The sequence below is a fragment of the Gekko japonicus genome, unplaced genomic scaffold, assembly GCF_001447785.1.
Source record: "Gekko japonicus isolate JY-2015 unplaced genomic scaffold, Gekko_japonicus_V1.1 scaffold2141, whole genome shotgun sequence".
Taxonomy (NCBI): domain Eukaryota; kingdom Metazoa; phylum Chordata; class Lepidosauria; order Squamata; family Gekkonidae; genus Gekko; species Gekko japonicus.
Genome location: NW_015160286.1, coordinates 205842 through 230072, shown reverse-complemented (window position 1 = coordinate 230072; position 24231 = coordinate 205842). Strand labels below are relative to the sequence as shown.

The following is a 24231-nucleotide window of genomic DNA, read 5'->3' as shown; positions in this document are numbered from 1 at the left end:
TTTTGTATGTGGATTGGCTGTCGAAATTCTAATCTTATCTGTAGTCCTATTGTCAGATGTCCAGCCTTTCAGTGTCTTGGAACAAACCACCTCTGCACACTTCTTGCCTTGAAAATCCCATGGGGTCGCCATAAATCATCTGGGACTTGACAGTACTTTCCATCACCAATGTTACTTTCCATCACCTCACGTACAATATTCAAATAAAGTGGGTAGATAAAATCAGCAAAGAAGCGGACATCAATACAAACAAAAGAGGGGAGAGAACAGGAAAAGGAGGAAAATATTCAGTTTAGAACCTGTGTGAACAAACATTTTGGGCTTGGTGCCTAAGAACCTGTAATGTAAATGCCAGCTGAGCTACAAGGGGGAGGGAATTCCATAGGCAGGGTGCCACTACTGATAAGGCCCCATCATTAACTGCTACCCACCTCAGATTAGTGGTGGGTAAGGAAACCAGGAGAGCTTGTGATGAGGACCTCAAATAGTGAGTTGGACAGGATGGGAGGAGGTGGTCCTTTAGGCATCCTGATCCTTAAATCTTCCCAAGCACCTTTCTAAGTCTACCAAAATCAATGGGCTTGGACATTTGGGGGCAATACGCCACTGACTGAACTATCGTACCAGTGATCAAGACATGCAGATTGACCATGTGGGCCAGCCCAATTCAAGTGGTTGTTGCCTGAAGAGTGGTATACTCTTGTGAGGCCAATGGGGGAAATGTTTCTGTTAAAAAAAATGAGAGGGAATGTTCCTGCAACTTCTAACTACATATACTCCAGAATAAACTGGCTTGGAGGACATGAAACGTCTATCAACACAAGCCTATTTTAATACAATGCAAAAAATAAATAAATCTCCACACGGCAGTCCAAGGACTGAGGAAAGTCAAACTTGAAATTCAGTCCCTTCATTAATTGTATGAGACATGGATATACTGATAGCAAGAAGTTTTTTCCCCCTCTGATCCCTAGAGTTTTTGTCCTTATAGAGTTCAGGTTTGAAGGAGGTCATGTTCATGACACATCATGTAGCAGTCAAAAACCAAGCCACGCGCTGCACAAAGCCGATTCAGTGATCTTAGATGTGCAGTCATGCTATTGCTTGCCTTGCAATCTCCATTTTTTAAAGTGTAAAAACCCCACAAAGTGCTTTGAACACTGATAAGTGCATTCATATAGCATTTCTTACACAATGGGTTGGATTGGGATTTCTGCTGGTGGAAAAGGAAGAGGGGGTCCCCCGGGAACACCAAAAAAGGCTACATTGGGGAACCTGCGTGGATAAAAGCCACCTGGGACAGAGGCTACAGTAATCCTACCCCGTGAAGGAACCTCTATTGCACGGTAGTGGAAAGTGCAGCAAAATCACAGCTGACTTATAATGTTCAGAGGTGGTCTGCCATTGCCTGCCTCTGTGTGGCAACCCTGGGATTCCATGGTAGCCTCCCATCCAAGTACTAGCCAGGGCTGACCCCTGCTTAGCTTACAAGATCTGATGGAACGGCCTGCTTGAAGAGGTTATGAAGGACCCCACTCTCCTGGCTTTCTGCAAACTATGTCAAATGGAATTTCTAAAGAGGGCTTTTTTGCACCGGTAAAAGGCCAGGAACTGTGGCCTGCACCACAGTACTGCTGCCTCTCACTGCTAAATATGCTCCGACTATGTAGCTTCTAGACCATTTGACGTGTTATGTTTAAATGCTTATGCTTGTTTCCCAGGTTCATTTCAACTCTGTTTTAGACTTCTGCTTGTTTTCAGATTTCTGTAGTCCAGACAATGTTCCCTCTAAGCTATGGAATCTTGTGAGCAAAAAATGTGCTTTGTGAGCTACTGACATTAAAGTTGTGAGCCAGTGATTTGGCTACTGCATAAATTAGTTTGCTCTGGAGTCATCCTCCCTAAGACAAAAATGTGTGAGCCGGAGGCTAAAAAACTGTGAGCTAGCTCACACCAACTCAGCTTAGAGGGAACACTGAGTACAGACCCTATTGCACTGTTTAATGGATGTCCCTGTCCTGTTAATTGTATTTGACTTATATGACATAATCTGCCTTGAGTCTCAGTGAGAAAGGCGGACTATAAATAAATAAATAAATAAATAAAATATATCTGAAGCTGAGCAGGGAGAGAGAGGTCCACCAGCACTGACTCCATTGTCCTCCTGTGGAGTCAAGACAAATCCCCATGAAAAGATTCCCCCTCCCAGTCACTCAGAACTGTCACACATAGATAACCATACTATTAGCTGATGAGGACCCTGAAACGACTCGCTTGGTGGCAAAATATCTTTCGATAGTGCTATTTTTAAAGCGGCTTTGAAATGTTATAAGTACCTTTTGTATACAATTTTAAAATTTTAAAACTAATTTTCATAATATCATGGGATTTTATAGAATTCATTGAAGTTTATAAAATGTGGTCTGATATTACTGATCGAGAGCATGTTTACAAGCTTTTATTGTAAAGACGTTCTGTCTAAATTTCTTGTAATTATATGTAATGCATTTTATAGTTGCTGTTTGCATGTTTGGCTTAAGACCTCGGGTCAATGAAGCTAATAAATGAAATGGAATGGAACTGTCACACATCATAGATCTCTGTATTCCAACAAGCACCCACCAAATTTAGATCCTGGGAGACACCTCTGCTAGCAGAATGGATCCATGTGGATGGATCCAGAGTAATTAACAGTACAATCCTAAGAATCCTTGGAGTGAGATCCACTGAATAGACTGGGGTAGGATTCTGGGTAGACTTGCTTACAAGGGCACTGGAAATAACTAAAGGTTCTCAGGGGGTCGAAGTACTGGCCCTCAGGAAGAGCCTGCTGCCCTCGGAACTGGCCCTCAGAAGAGTCTCTGTATGATTTACTGCTCTGTCCGGTCCTGTCTCCTTCCAATCAAGCTTTGCTGGGGAAATACAAATTCTTCCCCGGATCTGACTAGATCAATCAATGAATCACTCCTGATGGGCAGAGATGCGATAGAGTTACTCGCTATTGGAGAGGGCTGACAGTTGAACGTCTGCATAAGCCACAGATCTGCGCTAACCTTGTTCCAATCGACATTTCAGTGAGTCGTACAGAAGCATAACAAGCGTGTTCCCTAAAAATCTCGCTCACAACTTTAATGCCAGGAGCTCACAAAGTAGAATTTTTCCTCACAAGATTCCACAGCTTAGAGGGAGCATTGGTTCTAAAGAGGCTGCATTTGAATTAATTATTTAAAACTGCAGTCATGAAAGGGCTGCTGTCAAATATCTATGCTATACATTTGGACAGTGAATTTGGCAGCAGCTTTATGAGAAAATGGAATAAAATGTTGCAAGCAATTATCCCAGATCTTCTCTGGAGGGACACATTTGCAAAAGGACTCTCATCCTCTCCATGATCTAATTGGAAGAATAATTTTCAGAAATTTCTACACTGCTGGAATCTCAACTCCACCTTCTATCAGTAAAATTGAGAAGGCTCACGATGTCACAGCTCCTGCTGACTGCGAGCCAGCGGCTCCCGCTGAGTGCGACCAAGCGGCCCCAACAGAGGATCTAAGTGCTGCTGGGGATGAGCTCTCAATGCTGGAAACTCCCGCATCTGACAGGGCTGAGATTCCAGAGGCTACCCCAGCAACAGCTGAGGCAGAAGCATGCCCGGACAGTTCTCCTCCTGTTTCGCCTCCACCCATGTCCCGCTTGAGAGAACAGCGCCACTGGGATATGGCAGCCCGGCGGCGAGAGACGTGCATGCGTGGCAGGCGCTCATTCAGCCCCGAGTATTAGCAGCAGCTGGGACTCGCTTGGGGCATGCTAATTGCCAGCAGGCTTATGGGCTATTTAACCCATGCCCTCACGTTGACAAATCGTGCCAGCAACTAGTCCCTTCGGACAAAGCTCTGCACCTCCTCACTCGTGTTCCTGACTCCTGGTTCTTGTCTGGATTCTCACGGCTCTTTGACCTCGGACTGAACGACTGTGCTTAGACTCTGCACCCCGAACCTTTGACTCCCTGGCTCTTGACTCTTTTGGACTCTGGCTCTCTGACGACTCTAACAGTTTGTGTTTTGAACTTGATCTCTCGGTTGGTTTGCTTGCCTGGCTCTTGACTTTGGACTGTACCTTGACTACCCCACTCTTGCTTTGTGAGTTGAACTTGGTTTCCTGGCTGGCTTGCTCACCTGGTTCTTTACCTCGGACTGTATCCTGACTACCTCACCCCGGCCCAGCCCCACATCATGACACACGATGAGTAGTATATGAACAGTCCACACAACATCCCGAGCGCCAAGATGATGAAAGGGGCTCGATCCAGCTGCCCCACAATCTATCAACTTGCTCAAATATGTGATGAGGCCTCATTTCAAACCAGGTGTCATTAAAGCAGAACTCTTATTTGAGGTTACCCTGTTCACAAGATACTGTGGACCCATTTACAATCCATGTACCGTGTACATTTGATTTTTCTTTAAACAAGTACTACAGTATTTCTCACATTACATTTGATGCATGTACAGCTGAACATGTGGTTGAAAAGGCACATTTATCAGGGGGATTAGTCCCCAATTTCATTTGTAAAGTAAAAATCATTTGGCCCATCCTTACAAACAGGCATACACTTGTACCTGTATGTGCCCCAAGGCCAAGGATCCCCAGCATGTCAGTTCATACTGCTGAAGGTTATTGAGCAAAGTAGGTTGTGCCCACAGAGTCTTGTCTAGTGAGATAGCATTCATGCATATTAATGTGCTTATTTGCACTAAATACCACATACTAAACTCAATAGAACAGTCTAATGTTGATATTCCATTTCCCATTGCCTTTTCATCATAGATAGAGAACCAGTGCGATGTAGTGGTTAGGAGTGTAGACCCTAATATGGGAGAACCGGGTTTGATTCCCCACTCTTCCACATGCAGCTGCTGGTGTGACATTGGGTCAGTCACAAGTTATTTCAGAGCTGTTCTCTCAAGAGCAGTCCTCAAAAGGGCTCTCTCAGCCCCACCTACCTCATAGGGTGTCTGTTGTGGGGAGGGGAAGGGGAAGGAGATTGTAAACTGTTCTGAGACTCCTTTGGGTTGTGAAGGACGGGGTATAAATCCAGTCTCTTTTCTCAGAACAACCCCTTATGAGGTAGGTTAGGTTGAGAGAGAAGACTGGCCCACTGTCACAGAGCTAACTTCGTGATAGAGCTGGGATTTGAACCTGGGTGGCTCAGAGGTTAAGATGCTGAGCTGCAGACTGGAAGGTCTGTAGTTCAGCAGTTCGAGACCCTAGTGCTGTGTGACGAAGTGAGCTCCCGTCTCCGGGCCCAGTTCCTGCCAACCTAGCAGTTTGAATGCAAGAAATTGCAAGTAGATAAATAGGTACCACTCTGGTTGGAAGGTAAGAGCGTTCCGTGTGCCTCAACGTTTAGTCATGCCAGCCACATGACCACGGAAACATCTTAGGACAGCGCTGGCTCTTCGGCTTGGAAATGGAGATGAGCACTGCCCCTTAGAGTCGGATTCAACTAGCCTTTGAGCAAGGGAAACCTTTAACTTTGCCTTTTACCAACACTCTAACCGCTACACCATACTGGTTCTCTATCTATGATGAAAGGGCATTGACTACATGGGGCATGGGGGCCATATCCATAACTGTATCCAGCTGTCAGTAATCTCCTAGAAAAGGCAAACCAGCTGCCATAGATGCCAATATAAAATCCAGTTCCCTACCTTGCATTTCACCATATCCACCACTCGCTCTTGCATCGATTGTCCAGCCTTGGGCCTCACAAGGATGTAAACAGCTTTCACGTCTGGGCTGGAACGCAGCAGCTTTTCCACTAGGACCTTTCCCATAAAACCTGTGGCTCCTGTGATGAGTACCGACTTCCCATTGTAGTATGTGGCAACAGAAGACATGGCGCTTGCCTTTCAGCTTGTCGTCCTTCCAATCTTCTTTCTGGAGGTACCTGGTGGAAACATGGAACAGTCCAAGAGATGAGATCCTGGTGAGATCAGGACTTTCAGAAATGGAACATGGTTCCAGTTTCCGGCGCGATACTGGGGGATGCCTTATCCGTGTGACCCATATCAGGGGTTTTGTTTAACCTCTTTTAGCCTAACTTAGTCAACCACTGTTACTTTGTGTCATTTGGCTCTCCCACTGTTGTTTATTTTGGCTTTTATGTCATTTGGCCGCCTTTGGCTGTGTTTGTGGTTTTGGAAGTGTTAACACCCCTTGATGATGACTGTCTTCTCTGTATGAAAATTAGTTTGGTGTGTTGATTTATTTGACGTGTTAATTTATGAGAGTAAGAAAAAGGCCTCATCTTTGATGAATGTAGTAGGCAGAGGAGGAGGAAGGAGGGAGAAACAAGTGCAGGGTTAGCTTTTGTCTTTTCTTTTTTAGGGATGGGCAGGAAATATGCAGATAAGGAATCAATTCCAGGGGTTACTAGCCCCAAACAACAGAAGACTGAAGAATCATTTTACTTCTCCTTGTTGAACCGTTTTCAGATCCTGCAATCAGACCAGGTAGCTTCCCCCACCTAAGACTTCTTCTTTTGAAGCCGCAAATAACCTCTTGTCAGATACTACCACGGTAAACTAATTTAGACTCCTTTATAAATTATGCCTTGGTGAATATGATGGAGGCACCGAAAGTTAAGTCTCCGTTTGTATTGCAGGCAACTCAAACTGACCCATATGAACTATCTGAAACTGTAAACCCCCAGAAAATGGTAAATAAAACCTTGCCAAAATAGTCACAAGGGATGTGGGTGGAAAATATGCACAGCATGAATAATTCCCTGATGGACTATAATTTGCTAGCTACTCAAACTTTTATAGTCGCTCAGCACTGCTGCTTCTGAAAGTTGAGAGACTCTGCGCAGTGTCATCTGATGCAGTAAACATGGAGAACATGCCAACATGCATGCAGAAGAAACATTTTAGGTACATGTACATGGCTTTTAGGAGCCTAACCCCTAATAGGAATTTGTTATCAAACTGCATGTGAGAATACCAGTTCACACAAGAATCCATGAAAAAAGGCTCCATAAGCAAGAAAACTTCAGGTGACTGTAACCATTAATCCTTCTGGCAGACACCTCCAAAGCATTTCCTTCATATCCAGTCTCAGCACTGTAACCCCACTTCTGCTCACTTACTCTTACACCTCCCTGCTGTTCCTAGTTTAAAAAACACACTGCTACAAAGGGAGGGAGTGATTATGCCAGCAAGCAGGCTCCATGGAAAGAGGTGGTCCACAGGGGGCTGGAGCTGTTGGAAATAACAATGGCTGCAGTCACCTGTAAGAGTTTCTGTCAGGAGGGCGATGCCAACCCCCTCCCGACTATGCAGGAAGTCACTCCAGTAGCACTCGCCAAGGGAAGGAACACGGTCTTAGACCCTTCCCGGGAGGTCCGGGGATCCTGTCTCAATGTCCACAGAGAGGCGACAGTCCTAAGAAGGGAGGGGGTCGAGGGCGCGGAACCACTTGGGCACGACGTCAGGGACCCGACCGCTGGAAACAGGGTTGGTGGGTGGAACGACAAGACCAAAATCCCTTGGAGCCCCGGCTGGTGGCTCGGTTACTTTAAGAAGTGGGTGGTGGGTGAAGCAGGTGTGGAGGCTGAACAAATAAAGAAACCGGACAGGTGAAGCCAGGGAGGAGAAGGGGTTCGCTCATGGAGAGACTGAGAGGAGGGAGACGTAATCCACTTGAACTCGTCTAAGCGAACTTTCCTTGTTGTGGCGAGTGAGAATAACTTGACCGACAACAATTCTGAGACATACCTGAGCCGATGGTGTTCAGCCAAACACCCTGGCTTCGACTCACAACCGACTCAACCCCTCCCATAATCCCGAGCGTGACAGTTTCTCATTCACAATGCTCCATGTGGGAAATAATTGTAACATACACAGTATACACCATGTGTCTTTGCACTTTTGGCATTACATACATCTTTGTATCTTTGCACTTTTGGCATTTTTACATTTCATAAAATCTGGTTTTTATACAAAATTGTTCAGTTTTAGGAGAAGGAAGCATCTTGAGAAATATAATATGCAGAATAACTCAAATGAGCGCAGGAAGCAGTTTTATTAACAAAATGCTGGCTTCTAGCTTGTTTCAAGCATTTGGCTCTTAAGGGACTATCTCAAAAGTAAACATAGGAAGCAAAAAGCAGGGCATGTTCAAGGACTTACAGAGGCTTCTCATTAACCTCTTTCCTCCTTCCCTTCCTCTATGGTGAAATCCCCTAGCTGAGGTATTGAACTCATTTGTTCCAAGGGCTGGATCTGACATAAATGTCACTTTGTTGGGCGAGGCCACGTGCGCCATAAAATGCAATGCCAGGTACCAGAGATATAAACTTTATAAAGGACACAGGCAAAACCAATTAACAATATTATTTTTTACTCAAAATACAAACCTGCTTAGAACATTAACACTCTTGCAGTATTTCCTTACACTTTCTCCCTGATGCCCACCTGCCCACTTCCACCACCCATTACTCATTAGCACTGGGACGGTATACAGGGACATAATGCACAGCCTCTCATCTGGCAACAAAGGTATGACAAGTTGGTCACGGGCTGGATAAGAGCCCTGGGTGGGCTGTAAGTTTGACAACCTGCATAGTGTCTCCCTGTTTTCTGCTTCCTTCTTACTCACCAGCCAACATACCTTTACCTACCCTTGTGTCTTCAGCTTTCCTTCCTTCCCTCCTGCGGCAGCCTCTTTGTGGGAAAACTCTGACCAAGCTGCGTGATGGCAAAATTAGCTTACATTACTCTTTTCTCCTCCATTTTATCCTCACAACAACATTGGAGGTCTGTTAAGCTAAGAGTGTGTGACTGACCCAAGGTCACCCAGTGAACTTCCATGGCGGGGCAGTGATTTAAACCTGGGTCTCCCAGATCCTAGTCTGAAAGTCCAACCACTGCATAACATGGGCTTTCAAAGGGTGGCTTGCTGTTGAACAGTAGCAAGCAGCAAGGCCTGGGTGAATCATGCAAGGCAGATGGTAGCAAGTCACCCAGAGGTTGCTACCATGCCTGGCCTTGATGAGTACTCCCTCAACAGCTAAAATAGCCCTGGAAAGGTCCCTGCCATCTCCCCCTGCCCTTTAATGACAGAAATCAATACTGTTGTGGTAGCCTAGCAATGGACTCTGGTGGCATCTGTTTCTTAAAGCTACAGGTGCCCCTTTGATAATTCTTGGTTTTTAAAGGCCCATCCCATTTTTATTTTACATTTCAGATTTTTCTGCAAGTCTTCTATCCATGTCCCCAGTCTCTGGATTTAAGTATCCACAGATGGAATCAGATATATTGATATTAAAACAATACCTTACAAAACTCATACTGTGGTTTCCACAGCAAAAAAGTACCAAATCTCCAAAAGACTTTTAATCAGACAGAAACAAACAAACAAACAAACAGAAATTAGTGTTAGCCTATAAAAAATGTAAGCTAGCAAGGCAAAACATAATGAGTCAGCCTTTCGGAGCTAAAGTTTTTAAAGATGTGTTCAAGGTATACTGGAGGCAAGGCCATCTGTGCTATAGCAGATCACCTTAGGAATGCCTTCCCAGCATCCCTTTGCCTGGTACCAAGCTGTTGCACATAAGGCATCAGGTGAGGACGACCCTCTTTTCCAGAGACTACTGCTTTTTAAACTTTTGTTTGGGGTGACAGTACAGCTTTATTCTGTTGTTGCTTTTTATGCTTGATGTCCATGTCTCTCTTATTAATCTCCACTTTTTGATGATGGTTTTATTGTGCAGCTTTTTGTTCAGATTCCTTAGCACCCAGGTGCCTTTATCTGAAATGTGTCTGTGCTGCCACTGGCTTTAGTTTTATTTCCTACTTTTGTTTTTAAGCTTCGTAAGCCTCCATATGACTTTTTTAAAAAAATGTGTGGGATAGTTATTTTTAAACAAATAAACAAAACAAAGTGCTCAAAGATCAGCCTGCAATACTTTGTTCTGTTGAAACCCTTTATTCTCAGGGCCAAACATTACCTAAAAGAGCACACATGGATAGAGGGTTTTTTAAAAATAAAAAGTACCTAGCAGGGCAGCAAGTTGGAGCAACAGAGTGGCAAGCTGAGGGGCTGCCAGTTCAGACCCCATCGATGTGTATTTAAATCCTAAATATAAATACACATTGATGGGGTCTGAACTGGCAGAGACTGATCAAGAGAGAGATCTTGGAGTTGTAGTAGATAATTCACTGAAAATGTCGAGACAGTGTGTGACTGCAATAAAGAAGGCCAATGCTATGCTGGGGATTATTAGGAAGGGTATTGAAAACAGATCAGCCAATATAATAATGCCCCTATATAAATCAATGGTGCGACCTCATTTGGAATACTGTGTGCAGTTCTGGTCACCACACTTTAAAAAGGATATTATAGCTTTGGAAAAAGTGCAGAAAAGGGTAACTCGAATGATAAAAGGGTTGGAACACTTTCCCTATGAGGAAAGGTTAAAGCGCTTAGGGCTCTTTAGCTTGGAGAAACGACGACTGAGGGGAGACATGATTTAGGTTTATAAGATTATGCATGGGATAGAGCAGGTCAAGAAAGGAGTACTTTTCTCCCTTTCTCACAATACAAGAACTCGTGGGCACTCCATGAAATTGCTGAGCGGTCGGGTTAGAACAGATAAAAGGAAGTACTTCTTTACCCAAAGAGTGATTAACACATGGAATTCAGTGCCACAGGAAGTGGTGGCAGCTACAAGCATGGACGGTTTTAAAAGGGAATTAGATAAATATATGGAGCAGAGGTCCATCAGTGGCTATTAGCCACAAGGTATAGATAGGGGCTCTGGGGCAAGTGATGCTCTGTCTTCTTCATGCTGGGGGGGCGGGGTCAACAGTGGGATGGCTTCTAATGTCCTGGCCCCACTGGTGGACCTCCTGATGGCATCTGGTATTTCTGGCCACTGTGTGACAGAGTGTTGGACTGGATGGGCCTTTGGCCTGATCCAACATTGGCGTCTCTTATGTTCTTATGCTTTGGCTTTTCCCTCCACCATCCGTTTTTCTACTCAAATGCGCTTCCCAGGCTGTGTCTCTCCCTGTGATTGTCATGTGACCTGGCACCCCCTCCTTCTGCTAGTTGCTGTCCTCAGCCAGTAGCCGCTGTATTTTCAACAGGCTGCAGTGCCCGCAGGCCCTCATGAATCAGCCCTCTAGGAAGTGCACAGCAGTATTCGCAGCCAGGGATTTCTCAGGCATCTCTCCACATGGGCAGATCTCTCCACCTGCTCATAAAAACGACAGTACACAAAGCCAGGAAAGGGCGGCTCAAAAACACATATACCCTTTGTACCAGAATTGTTTTTATTGGATACAATACCAGAAAGCTTTTAAAAAATAATCAGATGTCTATATGATTATACATGTTGTAACTACTGCTAGAATTCTCTATGCTAAATATTGGAGAAAAGAAGACACACCTTCAAAAGAAGAAATAATCTATAAACTTTTAGAAACGGTTGAGACAGACAAGTTGACTCTGCTCTTATGAGGCAAAGGTGAAGATATCTTTGAAAAAAAAACATGGTCAAGACTTTATAAATGAATTGAGTGGTGCCTTAACTGACAGTTGTTCTAACCATTAAAAATTATATGTAGAAATAGTATAATAGAAATAGAAACTTTAACTACAATATATGCACATATAATGTATTAGCATAGGTGCAAAATTATTGATGTACAAAAAGAAAATCTTAAGCACTAATGGAATGTACTCCTGATTATTGTTTGTGTGTTTTGTTTGTTTCTTTTTTGTGTTGGTGTCGATGTTGATATTATGTGTTGGAAAATAGAATTATTTAAAAAAAAGAAAGCAGCAGCAGCAGCAGTGGGAGAGATCCCCAATTGGCACAAGGAGGCTGCCGCCAGCTCCCTCCCCCGCCCCTCCCTGCAGGCACAAGGGCTCCTGGACTGGCTTGCAGGGGCCCGCACCATTCTCCAGTAGGAGAATCTCTTTTATTTATTTATTTATTTATTTATCTTTACATTTATATCCCGCCCTCCCCGAAGGCTCAGGGCGGCTCATAAATGCCTGGTTAAAACAATGAACAATATAAAACAATATAAAATACAATATGCATAATACACTAAAAAATATTGGTGCTCCAGAATTTCTTAACTGTAGATTTCAAGATGAGGTTCTGGAGTTTTTATACCAGAACAAAAACCAACAATGTGCGTCCCAACTGCACTGCCATCTGCCAAGGAACGTCTCACGCCCCCAATAATACCCACTCCACCGATGGTCAAGGTGCAGAGATGAGGGGCGGTGGTGAAATAATGGTGGCGGTGGCTCCTACTCAAAAGCCTGGTGGAAGAGCTCCGTTTTACAGGCCCTGCGAACTGCACCAGGTCCTGCAGGGCCCTGATCTCCTCTGGGAGCTCATTCCACCAGGTAGGAGCCGCCACCGAAAACGCCCTGGCCATGGTGACAGCAGATTTGATGTTTCTGGGGCCTGGGATATCCAGGAGGTTTTGATTCCCCGACCGTAGTGCCCTTGGGGGAACATGTGGGAAAAGGCGGTCCCTTAGGTAAGCCGGACCCTGGCCATATAGGGCTTTAAAGGTTAAAACCAGCACTTTGAAGTGAATCCGGCAGCCAGTGCAGTGCTTTCAGCACAGGCCGGATGTGATCCCGTCTAGTGAGACCCATGCTGCCTTGCTGCAGCATTCCGCACCAGCTGCAGCTTCCGAATTTGCGACAAAGGCAGCCCCATGTAGAGAGCATTACAGTAGTCTAGCCTCGAGGTGACTGTCATCTCGGTCAAGGAAAGGAACCAACTACCGCGCCAGCCGAAGATGGTAAAAGGCCGACTTGGCGGTGGCTGCCACCTGGGCATCCATCGTTAAGGAGGAGTCCAGGAGGACACCCAAACTCCTAACCTCCGACAATGGCACCAAAGGAGCCCCATCAAAGGTCAGGAGAGGGAGCCCCAACCCTGAACTGATCCGACTCAGGCCCAGGACCTCCGTCTTTGCTGGGTTTAGTTTCAGCTGACTCAGTCTGAGCCAACCAGCCACAGCCTATAACGCCCGATGAAGGTCATCGGGGGCGGAGTCCGACCGCCCGCCCAGCATCAGATAGAGCTGGGTGTCATCTGCATATTGATGGCACCCAAGCCCACAACTCCGGGCAATCTGGGCAAGGGGGCGCATGTAGATGTTAAACAACATCAGGGACAGCACCGCCCCCTGAGGCACCCCACATTCAAGAGGCCACCTCTGGGACCGCTGATCCCCTATTGCAAGGGCACATGTGCCATTTTATCTGCCTGTCTCTCAAGATCTACTGGCTTCAAAGGAGTTCAGCCAAGGCTTCTGAGGGCGATTCGACACTGGCTTTTCCCTCTGTTGGTACAGTAAACTGACGTTGGAACCGAAATTCCCCTCTGCATTGCATGCCTCTTTCACTTTCTTTGAGCATCGGGTTTTATGGTACCTTCTGCACAGATCTATGGGCGTTCAGCGGTGACTTTGCAGTCAGTACCGTGTTGGCCTAGGGTATTTGAGTGTGGTTTTGAGCTGCACCGTTTCCTCAGTGTTGAGAAAAGGTGGAGCGAATGCCAGATGCAGAACCAGCCCGAGTCCCTTCCTTCTCCTTTCACCCTCAACCAACACTGCACTTTGTCGGAGTGGGGCCAGGGACATGCTAGGTAGATTCTTTCCCTTTCAGCCCCACCCCTCCCCTCATGTGTGAACCTGCTTGTTTTGAGCAGTCTCTTTTGCCCACCTTCTCCAGCTTCACAGGGTCAAAGAGCTCCAAACTCCAGGAGAGGACACTTGCAGAAAACACTCCCAGCCTGCAACTCTGCTGGTCGTCTCCAAGGCACTGCTTAACAACAGACAACAACCAAGACTCCCTTTACTCTGGGCTGCAAGAGCAAAGGGAGGTGGAAGAGGAACCAGGAATGGATGTTGCTGGAGTGGACTGTGCTGCGTTCCTGAAAGCAATGTCCAGACTCACCACGCGCTCAGACACCTTGTTCTTTGATTTTAAGACTGTTCAACAAGATGACTCTGGCTGCAATCCTAAAGAACGTTTTCCTGGCAGTAAACCTGACTGAATAAAATGGGACCTACTTCTGAGTAGATGTGCTCAGGATTGCACCCGATGTGTGCAGAGATGGGGAGTGACTGTGAAAATGGAAAGTGAAAATGGAAAGTGTTTTGGTGAGGGTCTCCACAAAGTGCGAAAGGGTGAGGGATCAGTGACTTTTGTGTGTGTGGAGCAGAACAGAACATCTGCTGCTATTGTACTGTTGATTGTCACGCTAATTCCTGTTGCTTAATTTTCAGTCTGAGAGGGATGGGTGAGAGACACATTTGAAACTGCCTTATACTAAATCAGACCATTGATCCATCAAGGTCAGTACTGTCTACTCAGCCTGGCAGTGGCTCTCCAGGGTCTCAGGCAGAGGTCTTTCCCATCACCCATTACTCTATCCTTTTAACTAGAGATGCCAGGGATTGAACCTGGGACCTTCTGCATGCCAAGCAGATGCTCAGCCACAGCTCCTTCGGTGACATCACAGGTCACTGCAAAACCACAGGTCACTGCGACACTCTAGTTCTCCCCCAAAATCTCCTGTTTTCACCTGCCGAATTTTGTCCAATTTGGACGGAAAACCAAGAAGGTACAGATCTGACTGAAGGGGAGTGGGCTCTTCCATGGAAGCCAATAGAAAACAATAACAAAACAGAAATATGAAAACGAAACAAGCAATAAAAGGAACAAAACCAAATGAAACCACCCAATAATGAAACAGTCCCTTTTGAAATTAATAACAGGGGAAGAACCACAATGAACTCCAGTGCACGAGTCTAGCCAACAGGTCTGTTTTGGGTCCGAAAATGCTACGGGGCCGAGTGGCAAAGGAAGCCACTTCCTGCATGCCACAATCTTGATACAAACTGGGGCTCCATGCAGCTGGAATCTGGGTTCCAGCAGCAAACTTACAATGCTTGTCTGACCAAAGAGCCAGACACGATCTGAGAACTTCCAACTTCGTAATGTGTAGCAAAGTTTGGTGAAAGAGTCAGTTTGGTGTCGTGGTTAAGTGCGCGGACTCTAATCTGGGAGAACCGGGTTTGATTCCCCACTCCTCCACTTGCACCTGGCTGGATGACCTTGGGCAAGCCGTAGTTCTGATAAGAGCTGTTCTTGAAAAAGAGCAGTTTTTGTCAGAGCTCTCTTAGCCCCACCTACCTCACAGGGTGTCTGTTGTGGGGAGGGGAAGGGAAAGGAGTTTGTAAGCCGCTCTGAGACACCTTTGGGTAGTGAAGGGCAGGATATAAATCCAATCTCTTCTTCTTCTTCAAAGTACCCAATCCACCCTCCCCATTGTACTTTCAGGCCTTTAGTTCGTCTCCACTTGGTTCTTTCGTTGCAGACAAGGAGGAAGGAATGAAGTGATTTTTAGGAACGTTCTCTCTTGAGGTTAGGCTTACCAAGGTCCAGCGGGGGAATCGTATTTCTTGGCAGGAGCCTTGCCGCGGGGACGGCTCCACGCGCTGCACCCACTGTCGCCAGGATGTGACGTTCCGCGTCGCTCTGGCAACGGGACTCCAAACAGCCCCGTTGCCAGAGCAACGTGGAGCGTCACATCCTGGCGATGGCGGGTGCAGCGCGTGGAGCCATCCCCGCGGCAAGGCTCCTGCCAAGAAATGATTCCCCCGCCGGACCTTGGTAAGCCTACTTGAGGTGTTTGTGAGAAAGGTGCCTTCCCAACAAGTCTTCTGGGATGGAAGAGGACTGGCGCAACAGCATTGGAGCATTGTGCTCAAAATCTTCCTGGGGTGGAAAATTATGCCCCAACAGACTGTCCACAGTAACAGACTATTGGAAAATGGGAGGGAGGCTTTTATTCTATTTAGGTAATCTGAGATAGTACCCATTTCATTGCCCTGCCCCCACATCTGTTAAAATTGATTATAATAGACACGGAGATTAGATTCAGTGCTAATACACAGACCGGTTTTCACTTTATATAAAGAAATGTGGGGGGGGGGGAGCTGTTCGCATAAATCGCTTTTTAAAAACTGCTCTTCCTCTGAGGAGCTCAGGATGGTTTGAGGTTGTCCAGTTTTGAAAGAGGAGTGTATAAGATTTAATAAAAAAATATATTCTGTATCAGTCTTGCCCAGGCCCACAGTCAGGATTTTGTGGCTTGTGGGGCAAGTTTTTTTCTGGTGGGGCTGAAACGCTCAGTGCAGAAAGAAAAGCCATTGAGCCAATAGAAAGGATAAATCTCTAAATTGCAAGCTGTCAACCACTTTAGATGTCAGTTCTCAGCTGCTGCAAGTTAATCACTTCTGCCAGCCTACAACAATTATAACAAGCCAGCAGGTGGGGGTGGTGACTTCTGTAGTCAAGAAAGCTAACAGGCAGAAAAACTCTCTTAAAGGAGGCCAGTTTTTTGACACAGAGCTAGAAGGGATCCTAGAGGTCACCTACTCCAGCCCCTTTGCTCAGTGCAGAATTAGTCAACTACAGCACCCCACCGTGCTTAACGGAGCACACGCCTTTAAAAAATGTTTAAAATGATTGAGAAAAGCATTTACAGGAGAAATCCTTGTGGGGCTGTGCCTTTAAGAAAGGGGGAGGAGCCCCCAAAAGCCCCACCGTAGCTATGGGCCTGGTCTTGCCATGACCTCCATTGAACTGAGAAGAATTTCTTTGTTCCCTCTAGAAGCCAAAGGGTGAAGCTGAGTAGTGGTGATGGATTTCTTCTTGACTAAAGTATGGGGTAAGGGGGAATCCTAAAATGGCCACGACATACAGTTTCATCTGCTCTCTGTGCCTAACTCTTTACGACCTACCGTAACTGCGGGCTAGCAAGGCACGAAGCTTCTCAGCAAAACTGCTCCACAGACAAACTTGCCTTGTTTGATGCTCATGATCGAACCGTGAGCTGATATAGTCGGATTGTGCTGAGCAACTCAAACAGCTGCCCGACAAAATGTTTTCAACTGCCTATTGGTCAGAAGCCAACTCAAAGCTGATGAGGGATCAGATGGGACACCAATCCTGACCCCTTACAAAAGGGAGAGGAGAAAGAGCTCATGTCTTATCACCCCTCTTCCAACCTGGGACAAAGGCAATGCTGTTAATCTCTGCACTGCAAAAGGTTTTAAAAAAAAAAGAGAGATAGTTTTTCTCCTTTTCGATGCCACCCAAGCTGTTGGCTTGAAGTGGAGAGAAGGGAAGTCAGCTGGCCTTCTGTCCTCCCCTCCCAAATTGCTGCATTAGAAAGGCAACAAAGTTTCCAGAATGGGAGATTAGAAGAGCCCAACCTCTAGCAGATCAACTGGGAATTAGTGCCCCTGTGGCACTAGAGTGCTACATTAGTTTAGTGCTATAGCGCTCAACTTAGAATATTAAAAAAAGTTTGAGGAAGATCTCACAGTGAAAAAGGGTGGGGGAAAGTGCGACACTATTGAAAGCACTGCAGACATGTTAAACAGCACACTACAGCAATTCAGAAATGCAAAGAAGAGGTGAAAACAGAAGAAAGCAGTTAGAACAGCTCAACCACGCTTTGTATGAAAAGGTAAATTAAATCTGTTAGCAGCCAGTTGCTAAAAATGGTTGCGTCTGAAATGACACCCAAAAATGTGTGCCTCTAGCCGGGAAACGGATCTGCAGATCCCAATCAGCGTATACTGTTCATTCCCAGATCTCAATAATATTCTATCATCACTGAATGTACCTAATCTCATTGTTTAATACTTGATGTATTCTCTTGTCCTTGATTGTGGATTTAGCCACCCCGGATTTTGAAAAGACAATGAGGCTCTGTCACAATACTGTTTCGTTATAATCTGCCTCTTCAGATATGATAAATCTCATGACCCACGGCTAGGGCAGATTCTCTGATGTAATTCCAGAGTGACTAAAAACTTGCTGGTACAGTTTCCTCTAGATCATGGCAGAGGAACGGAGTTGTTCCTGCAGAACACAACACACAACCGAGCCCTCTGAAACCGTCTCACACAAGAACTTCTTCCTCACTGACTTATCCAAACTCAGTGGACTGCGTGAGAGACAGACAACTTTGAAGTGCCCCAGTTTTAGCAGGGAAAAGGACCCAAAATAGAACGTGACAGGAGGAAGGGGGGGGGCCCTGAAAAGCACCAGCCACAAAAAAGTGTTATTCAGCCAGACAGCAGAGATCTGCATACTAAAATGGGAGGTCTGTATACTAAAATGGGAGGGAGAGTCTGCCTGGCACACACTAACCAGTTGTTGACAAAAGAACCTGCAAACCGCCCAGCCACATGCTAGCACAGGATGTACTACTCTCCAACATTACACACACCCATCTGCTCCAGCAAGTAATATTAGGCAGAATACTTTTGAACCCAGACACTCTTGCCTGGACAACACAAGCATGAAAGCCCAAAGAACAAAGTTCGAGTCCAGTGGCGCTTTTAAGACCACCAACATCTTATTCTGGGTATAAGCTTTCATGTGCACGCATCTTCTTCTTTTATATACTGTACATACAACATGGCTACCCACCTGAATGAAAGCACAAAGAATTTTTTTGTATTTTTTATATCTTTGCACGTGTGTGTGAGTGTATGTGCACCTGGAAGTCATGGCGACCTCTGGAGACTGACTCCTACTGGGGGCCTGGAGGATATTCAGAGAGGGGGCGGAATAAAGCCTGCCCCCACCTCCTGTATTCCAGGGAGGTCTCCCATCCCAGTACTTGCGAGATTCGACCCTGCCTAGCTTCTGAGATCTGATAAGATCCAGGTCGGGGCAGCACAAAGAAATTTTTGTGGTCCTTTTGGATCTTTTTGAAGGAGTATTTAACACCTCCCTAATGAAGGGGGTGGGTGGGAGGAAACAAGAGAAATGTTTGCAATAGTCTGTCTGCATCCTCCCTCTTGGCCCTGGCTTCAGAGCGTAACACCAGTTTTTCTAATCTGCTGCAGCCAGCCAGCCAGCCAGCCATGCACCTGGACCACCTGCACCTGAGACACCACATGAACACACGAGGCTGCCTTATACTTGGTCCATCGAAGTCAGTACTGTCTATTCAGACTGGCAGTGGCTCTCCAAGGTCTCAGGCTAAGGTCTTCCACATCACCTACTGCCAAAGCAAGGAGATGCTGGGGATTGAACCTGGGACCTTCTGCATGCTGAGAAGATGCTGTACCACTGAACCAAACTCCTTGTCAGATTTGCTGCTTAGTACTGGCTTCTGAACGCAAGGGAGAAGAGATGAACAAACAACGGTGCTTCTTTGCACTGGCTGGGATTTTAATCCTGGGGTTTAATTAACTAGCCCTGACCTGGATAGCCCGGACTAGCCCAATCTCGCCAGATCTTGGAAGCTAAGCAGGGTTAGGGTTAGCATTGGTATGGGAGACATCCTCGGAATACCACGGTCAAGATGCAGAGGCAGGCAATGGCAAAACTATCTCTGGATGAAGAAAAAATGGGCTGCACCCAGCAACGTGCCAACAGGATAAAAAGGAAGAAATGCCAGGTGATAGGTGATTGATTTTTTAATTATACAAAGTCCCTATGTGTTTCACTGTGCAGGCTTCGTAAGGGAGACTCAGAGCATTCACTCAGCGCTTGAACTGTCCACAGCAGAACTTAATTACTGTGGACAGTTCCAGCACTTAGGTGAATGTTCTGAATTCCCCCTGATGAAGCCTGCACTGACATTTCCCCCTTTCTGTTCTAAAACCATCTCTGAACATTCTCTTGCCTTAAAAACCCCACGGGGTCACCAGAAATCAGCCGTGACTTGACGGCAACGACAACAAAAAAGTTTTGGCTTTATTACATTTTATTTTCTAAGCCCAGGGCTTTTTTTGTAGAAAAAGCCCAGCAGGAACTCATTTGCATAACAGGCCACGCCTAACAGCAGAAACTCATTAGCATATTAGGCCATACCCCTGACAGCACAGCTCATTGGCATATTAGGCCACACCCCCATGTTACCAGAAGTGTGGTCATCCAGCCACACCCACCTTTTGCTTCTTATTCTGTTTACCTCGTTTGTTGTCAAAACCCTGGGCTTTTTTTTGTAGCAGGAACTCCTTTGCATGTTAGGCCACACACCCCTAATGTAGCCAATCCTAATGAGTTTTTTGCTGTTGGGTGTGGCCTATTATGCTAATGAGTTCCTGCTGGGTGTGGCCAACTTGGAAGCCAGCCAGAACTCCGTTCCTGTGTGTTCCTGCCCCAAAATAGCCCTGTCTAAGCCACTTCAAGGCAGGTTCTCTGGACAGGCAGCACAATTTTTTTTCTAACTAAATATATACATAAAAGAAGATAAACGGGAGAAATGGGAGAAGAAATGCAGAGAGACCCATGAGGTGCATAGGAGAGATGCAAGTACAGAGAGACCGTGGAGGTGAAGAGAAGGGAAACTGTCTCTACAGGGCTCAGGAGGAGTGAAATAAAATTAAAAGACAGAATTAAAATTATATCAGCAATGCTGCTTCTTCTTCTTCTTACAGTTGACGTGCTGACTGATTGCTCTTAAATGGGAAAAAGAATTAAAAGTGACTGTTAGAGTAATTTGTGTTATACACCCCGGCTTTAACAATTCATTTTAAGGGGATGAGTTTTCCTTTATCATTATCTGAACACTGCATTTGGGGGCAGGGGAAATGTTTCATCTTAAACAGATTTGTGCAAGCTGGGGGGAAAAAGATGAACGAGTTGCTATTGCAGTGAAATTTCTGATGGTGTTGTCTGTGCTGGAAGCACACCTATCATTCGGCAGAAGTCTGCGGAAATTTAACAGACCGAAGAAGGCCAGGGAGCGGATGGGCCCAACAGAGGGCACCTAAACAAGGCAAAAAGAAACAGGCATTTTGCTCAGATTGCAGGTCACCGAGGCAGTTTCTCTTGGGCCCTTTCTGCACTCTCCTTTTAATCCATGTTCACCACGGTGTCTTCCAAGCAGTTCTGCACTAAAATCGAATTCAACCTTCTTTTTAATCTAGTTTCCCCCCTTCCCCATTCTGCATTAAAATCGAGTCCAACCTTCTTTTTATTCCAGGTCCCCCCCCCCATTCTGCATTACGTTACCTCCCTTCAGTGGTCAGCCAGGTCCAAGGTCCGTTCCCTTCAGTGGTAAGCCTGCTGTTGCCCCGGGGTTATTTGGATGCTGTTTTTCCATGGACTTATATTGCCTCGACTTGAACGCTGAGAAAACCCAATGTGGCAGTCAAATGTGGAATGGACCTTGGACACAGAAGCAGCCAAGAGCCAATGACTCACATTTATTTCCAGATGGAGTCTAAAAGTTCTGCAAAATTTCATAAACCTTGTGACAAGAGTGCTATCTTTACTAATAACACAACATATCACACCTCAATAATTAGATGTTTGTTGAAGTTTCCTACTTAAAAATATTAAAGGGTGAAAAAAACCAGTAAAATTTGGGGGAATGGATCCCCTATGAGGACTACCTTTCAATCCCTCTAATAGAAAAAATGGGAATTTTGGGGGGAATTCAGAAAAAGCTATGAACTATTTTCTCTCTTAGAATGAACAAAACGCTTCCTCAGGCAAGGTTTTTCACACACGGACTGAATGGCATAAAAATGTCTGAGGATTTTCTGTTTTTCCATTGTAAATTTTGAAACAGAGATTTTGGGAAACAGAAATTTTGGGAACCTCCTAAGACCCCCCGTTTTTGAATGAGTGAAATGAAAGACAAAGTTTTATTCAAAATGTGTAGAATGAATTTTTTTATCTAAGACAATCTCCAGCATTCAGTAATGATAATAATGATCAGTGTTTATGTGTACCATAGACCTATCTCTCATTTTCAATAGTATTTTGGTTTAAATTCAAATAATTTTGGCAGCAACTAATATGCTACAACATGTTTAATAATACATTATTAAAGAGTCAGTATTTTAAATTTGATAACATTTAACAATATCCAGATATTCCAACAGTCTTACCTATTAATTCTGTCCAAATAATGCTCTTTTGTTTACTACAGAACTTGTTTCCTTCCTTCAACTTTTACTTTTTCCTGCCTCTCAGATGGCAGAAATTAAGATCCACATGTGATGGTAGCAGAGAGTGCAGCAGTTTCTAACTCTTTGTCGAGTGCTGGGTATATTTTCAATTTCTCTGTGTCTTCTACATTTCTGGAAAGTTTACATCTCTACCCACAACCCAGCTTTTTTTAAAATGATGCTTTTGAAATCATTTCAGCTGAAAGGGAACAAGCCAGTACTCGGAACACCAACAGGCCAGTAAAACAATGAAGCTGTGTGATGCCATAATAGCCATAACAGAAATGTTGGAATAGATAATCTGTCAAGTAGCATGAAGGAGAAGCACACAAAAGGAGTTCTGATGTAAACATGAAGAAGTTCTGTTTCTGAAACGACACAACACAACCCATAACCAAGCATCTTGGGGCTAAAACCAGGAGTACCCCCCACCCTGATGGCCTGTTCTCTAAGCCCTTGGACTTGTCAGAGAAGGAAACTGCAAGCTGTTTTCACTGGAGATGTAGTCCTCCAACTTCTTTTATAATTTTATTTTAAATGAATGTATCATAGCTTTATGTCTCATTAAAAAGTCATTTGTAATTATGTGAAATAATCAGGGGTTTAAGAGCCTTCCTTTTTCAATGCAAAAGCTTGCTATATATATGCTCTTTTTGGTGGGTATTGTGTGTGTGCGTGGGTGTGTATATGTGCTTGCATGCCTGGAAGTCATGGCGACTTCTGGAGACTCCTACTGGGGGCTTGGATGTTTTTCAGAGAAGTGACTTGATAGCCCGCCTCTGCGTCCCAAGCCCTGGTATTCCTTCAAGATCTCCCTTTCAATTACTTGCCAGGGTTGGCCCTGTTTAGCTTCCGAGATCAGGCTTGCCTGAGCTATCCAGGTCAGGGCATTCCTATATATGCTCTGTCTGGAGCTTGCTGAGTTTTGGCATCTGTCACGACCCCAGGGGGTCACCACCTTCCGCCGCCACCACTCTGGACTTCAGGTCCCTTGAGAAGGCCCAGAGTACCCTCCCAGAGTACCTTTTAAGCCGAGACTATAGGCGTGATGACCAGGCAGAGATCTATTAAACAAATGGTTTATTAACACAGTACTGGGGCAAGGGAAACAAGACAGGGTGCTTTAAAATATATAACAGTGTTTAAAGGCAAAATAAACTAATCTAACGTGACTACCTAGTTCACTTAACTGGTTACTACTTGGTAAGTCCGTGCTTAACAAAATAGCCAGAGAGTGATTTCAGCAAAACTCAGATTTCAGCACGACGATCAACTTCTCTGACACGGTACAACTTCTCTGATAGCCCGAACCAGCTTTCATTGTAGCTGTTCGGTATTTAAACACTCCGGGCTAATGTAGCCACACCTACTATACACTTATCAACCTATCAGGTTGATCGCATAACAGACCAATCATAAGCGTTCCCACTTACAGACAGTTCAAATGTGATTGGACACAATGCTTTTGGCGCGAATCCTTGCCGAAGTCTGAAGCTTAGCATAGCTTCTCTATGGGATGATTCCACGTTCATCCTAATGCATTCAGGGCAGCATCTGAATACATTACACTACTTCAAGGTGTCAGAACCCACAGCCAACAACGTAGTACACACTTATCAGGAAAGGTAATACTTTATTGAAGAGCTATAGATGCATTAACATAGGCACTGTTAAGAATGGCGGCTGCCCATGGGGCATAATAGGATATAGGGTATTTGTATGCACCCCCCCACTGCCCTGGCCAATTAGCCACACTCCCGCACGCGGGAGAAAGAGCTCCGGCCATTTAGCACTGAAGCTGGGAACCAACTCTCTCCCACGGTTCCCGAGAAACCGAGACATCAACACCACCACCTGCAGAACTTATAGATAAGTGTTACAGCAGCGAAGAAGCACAGAAGGAATGCACTGACAAGTATAATACAAGTAACCTCTCCACCCCCATGGCAGCATAGCTGACACAAGGCCCACAGCCCTCTTATACTAGACATCCTGCCTGCATTCACTCTGAGCCAAGCGAGGGATCTTTCTCCTCAGACCAGACTATTCCCCTCAGTTTAACGCTGTGAGAGGGAAGACCGCAGAAGAGCAAAAGAACAAAGTTTTTCAGTTCAAACAGCTTAAGTCAGAATCTCCTCACACAATCTCTGGAAACTGATTGGCTACAACCTTCGCTATGCATTATGGGGAT

At 45.3% G+C, this 24231-nt stretch overlaps 1 protein-coding gene across 1 annotated transcript in view; it reads right to left on the bottom strand.

Moving 5' to 3' along the window:
* LOC107114318 (fatty acyl-CoA reductase 1-like) overlaps nt 1-24231 on the bottom strand; it is a 156462-nt gene that overhangs the window by 62045 nt on the left and 70186 nt on the right. The window contains exon 2 of the mRNA XM_015415766.1: nt 5712-5950. Coding sequence (XP_015271252.1) covers nt 5712-5900 — 189 coding nt within the window. The 5' untranslated portion in view covers nt 5901-5950. The remainder of the gene's footprint in view (nt 1-5711; nt 5951-24231) is intronic.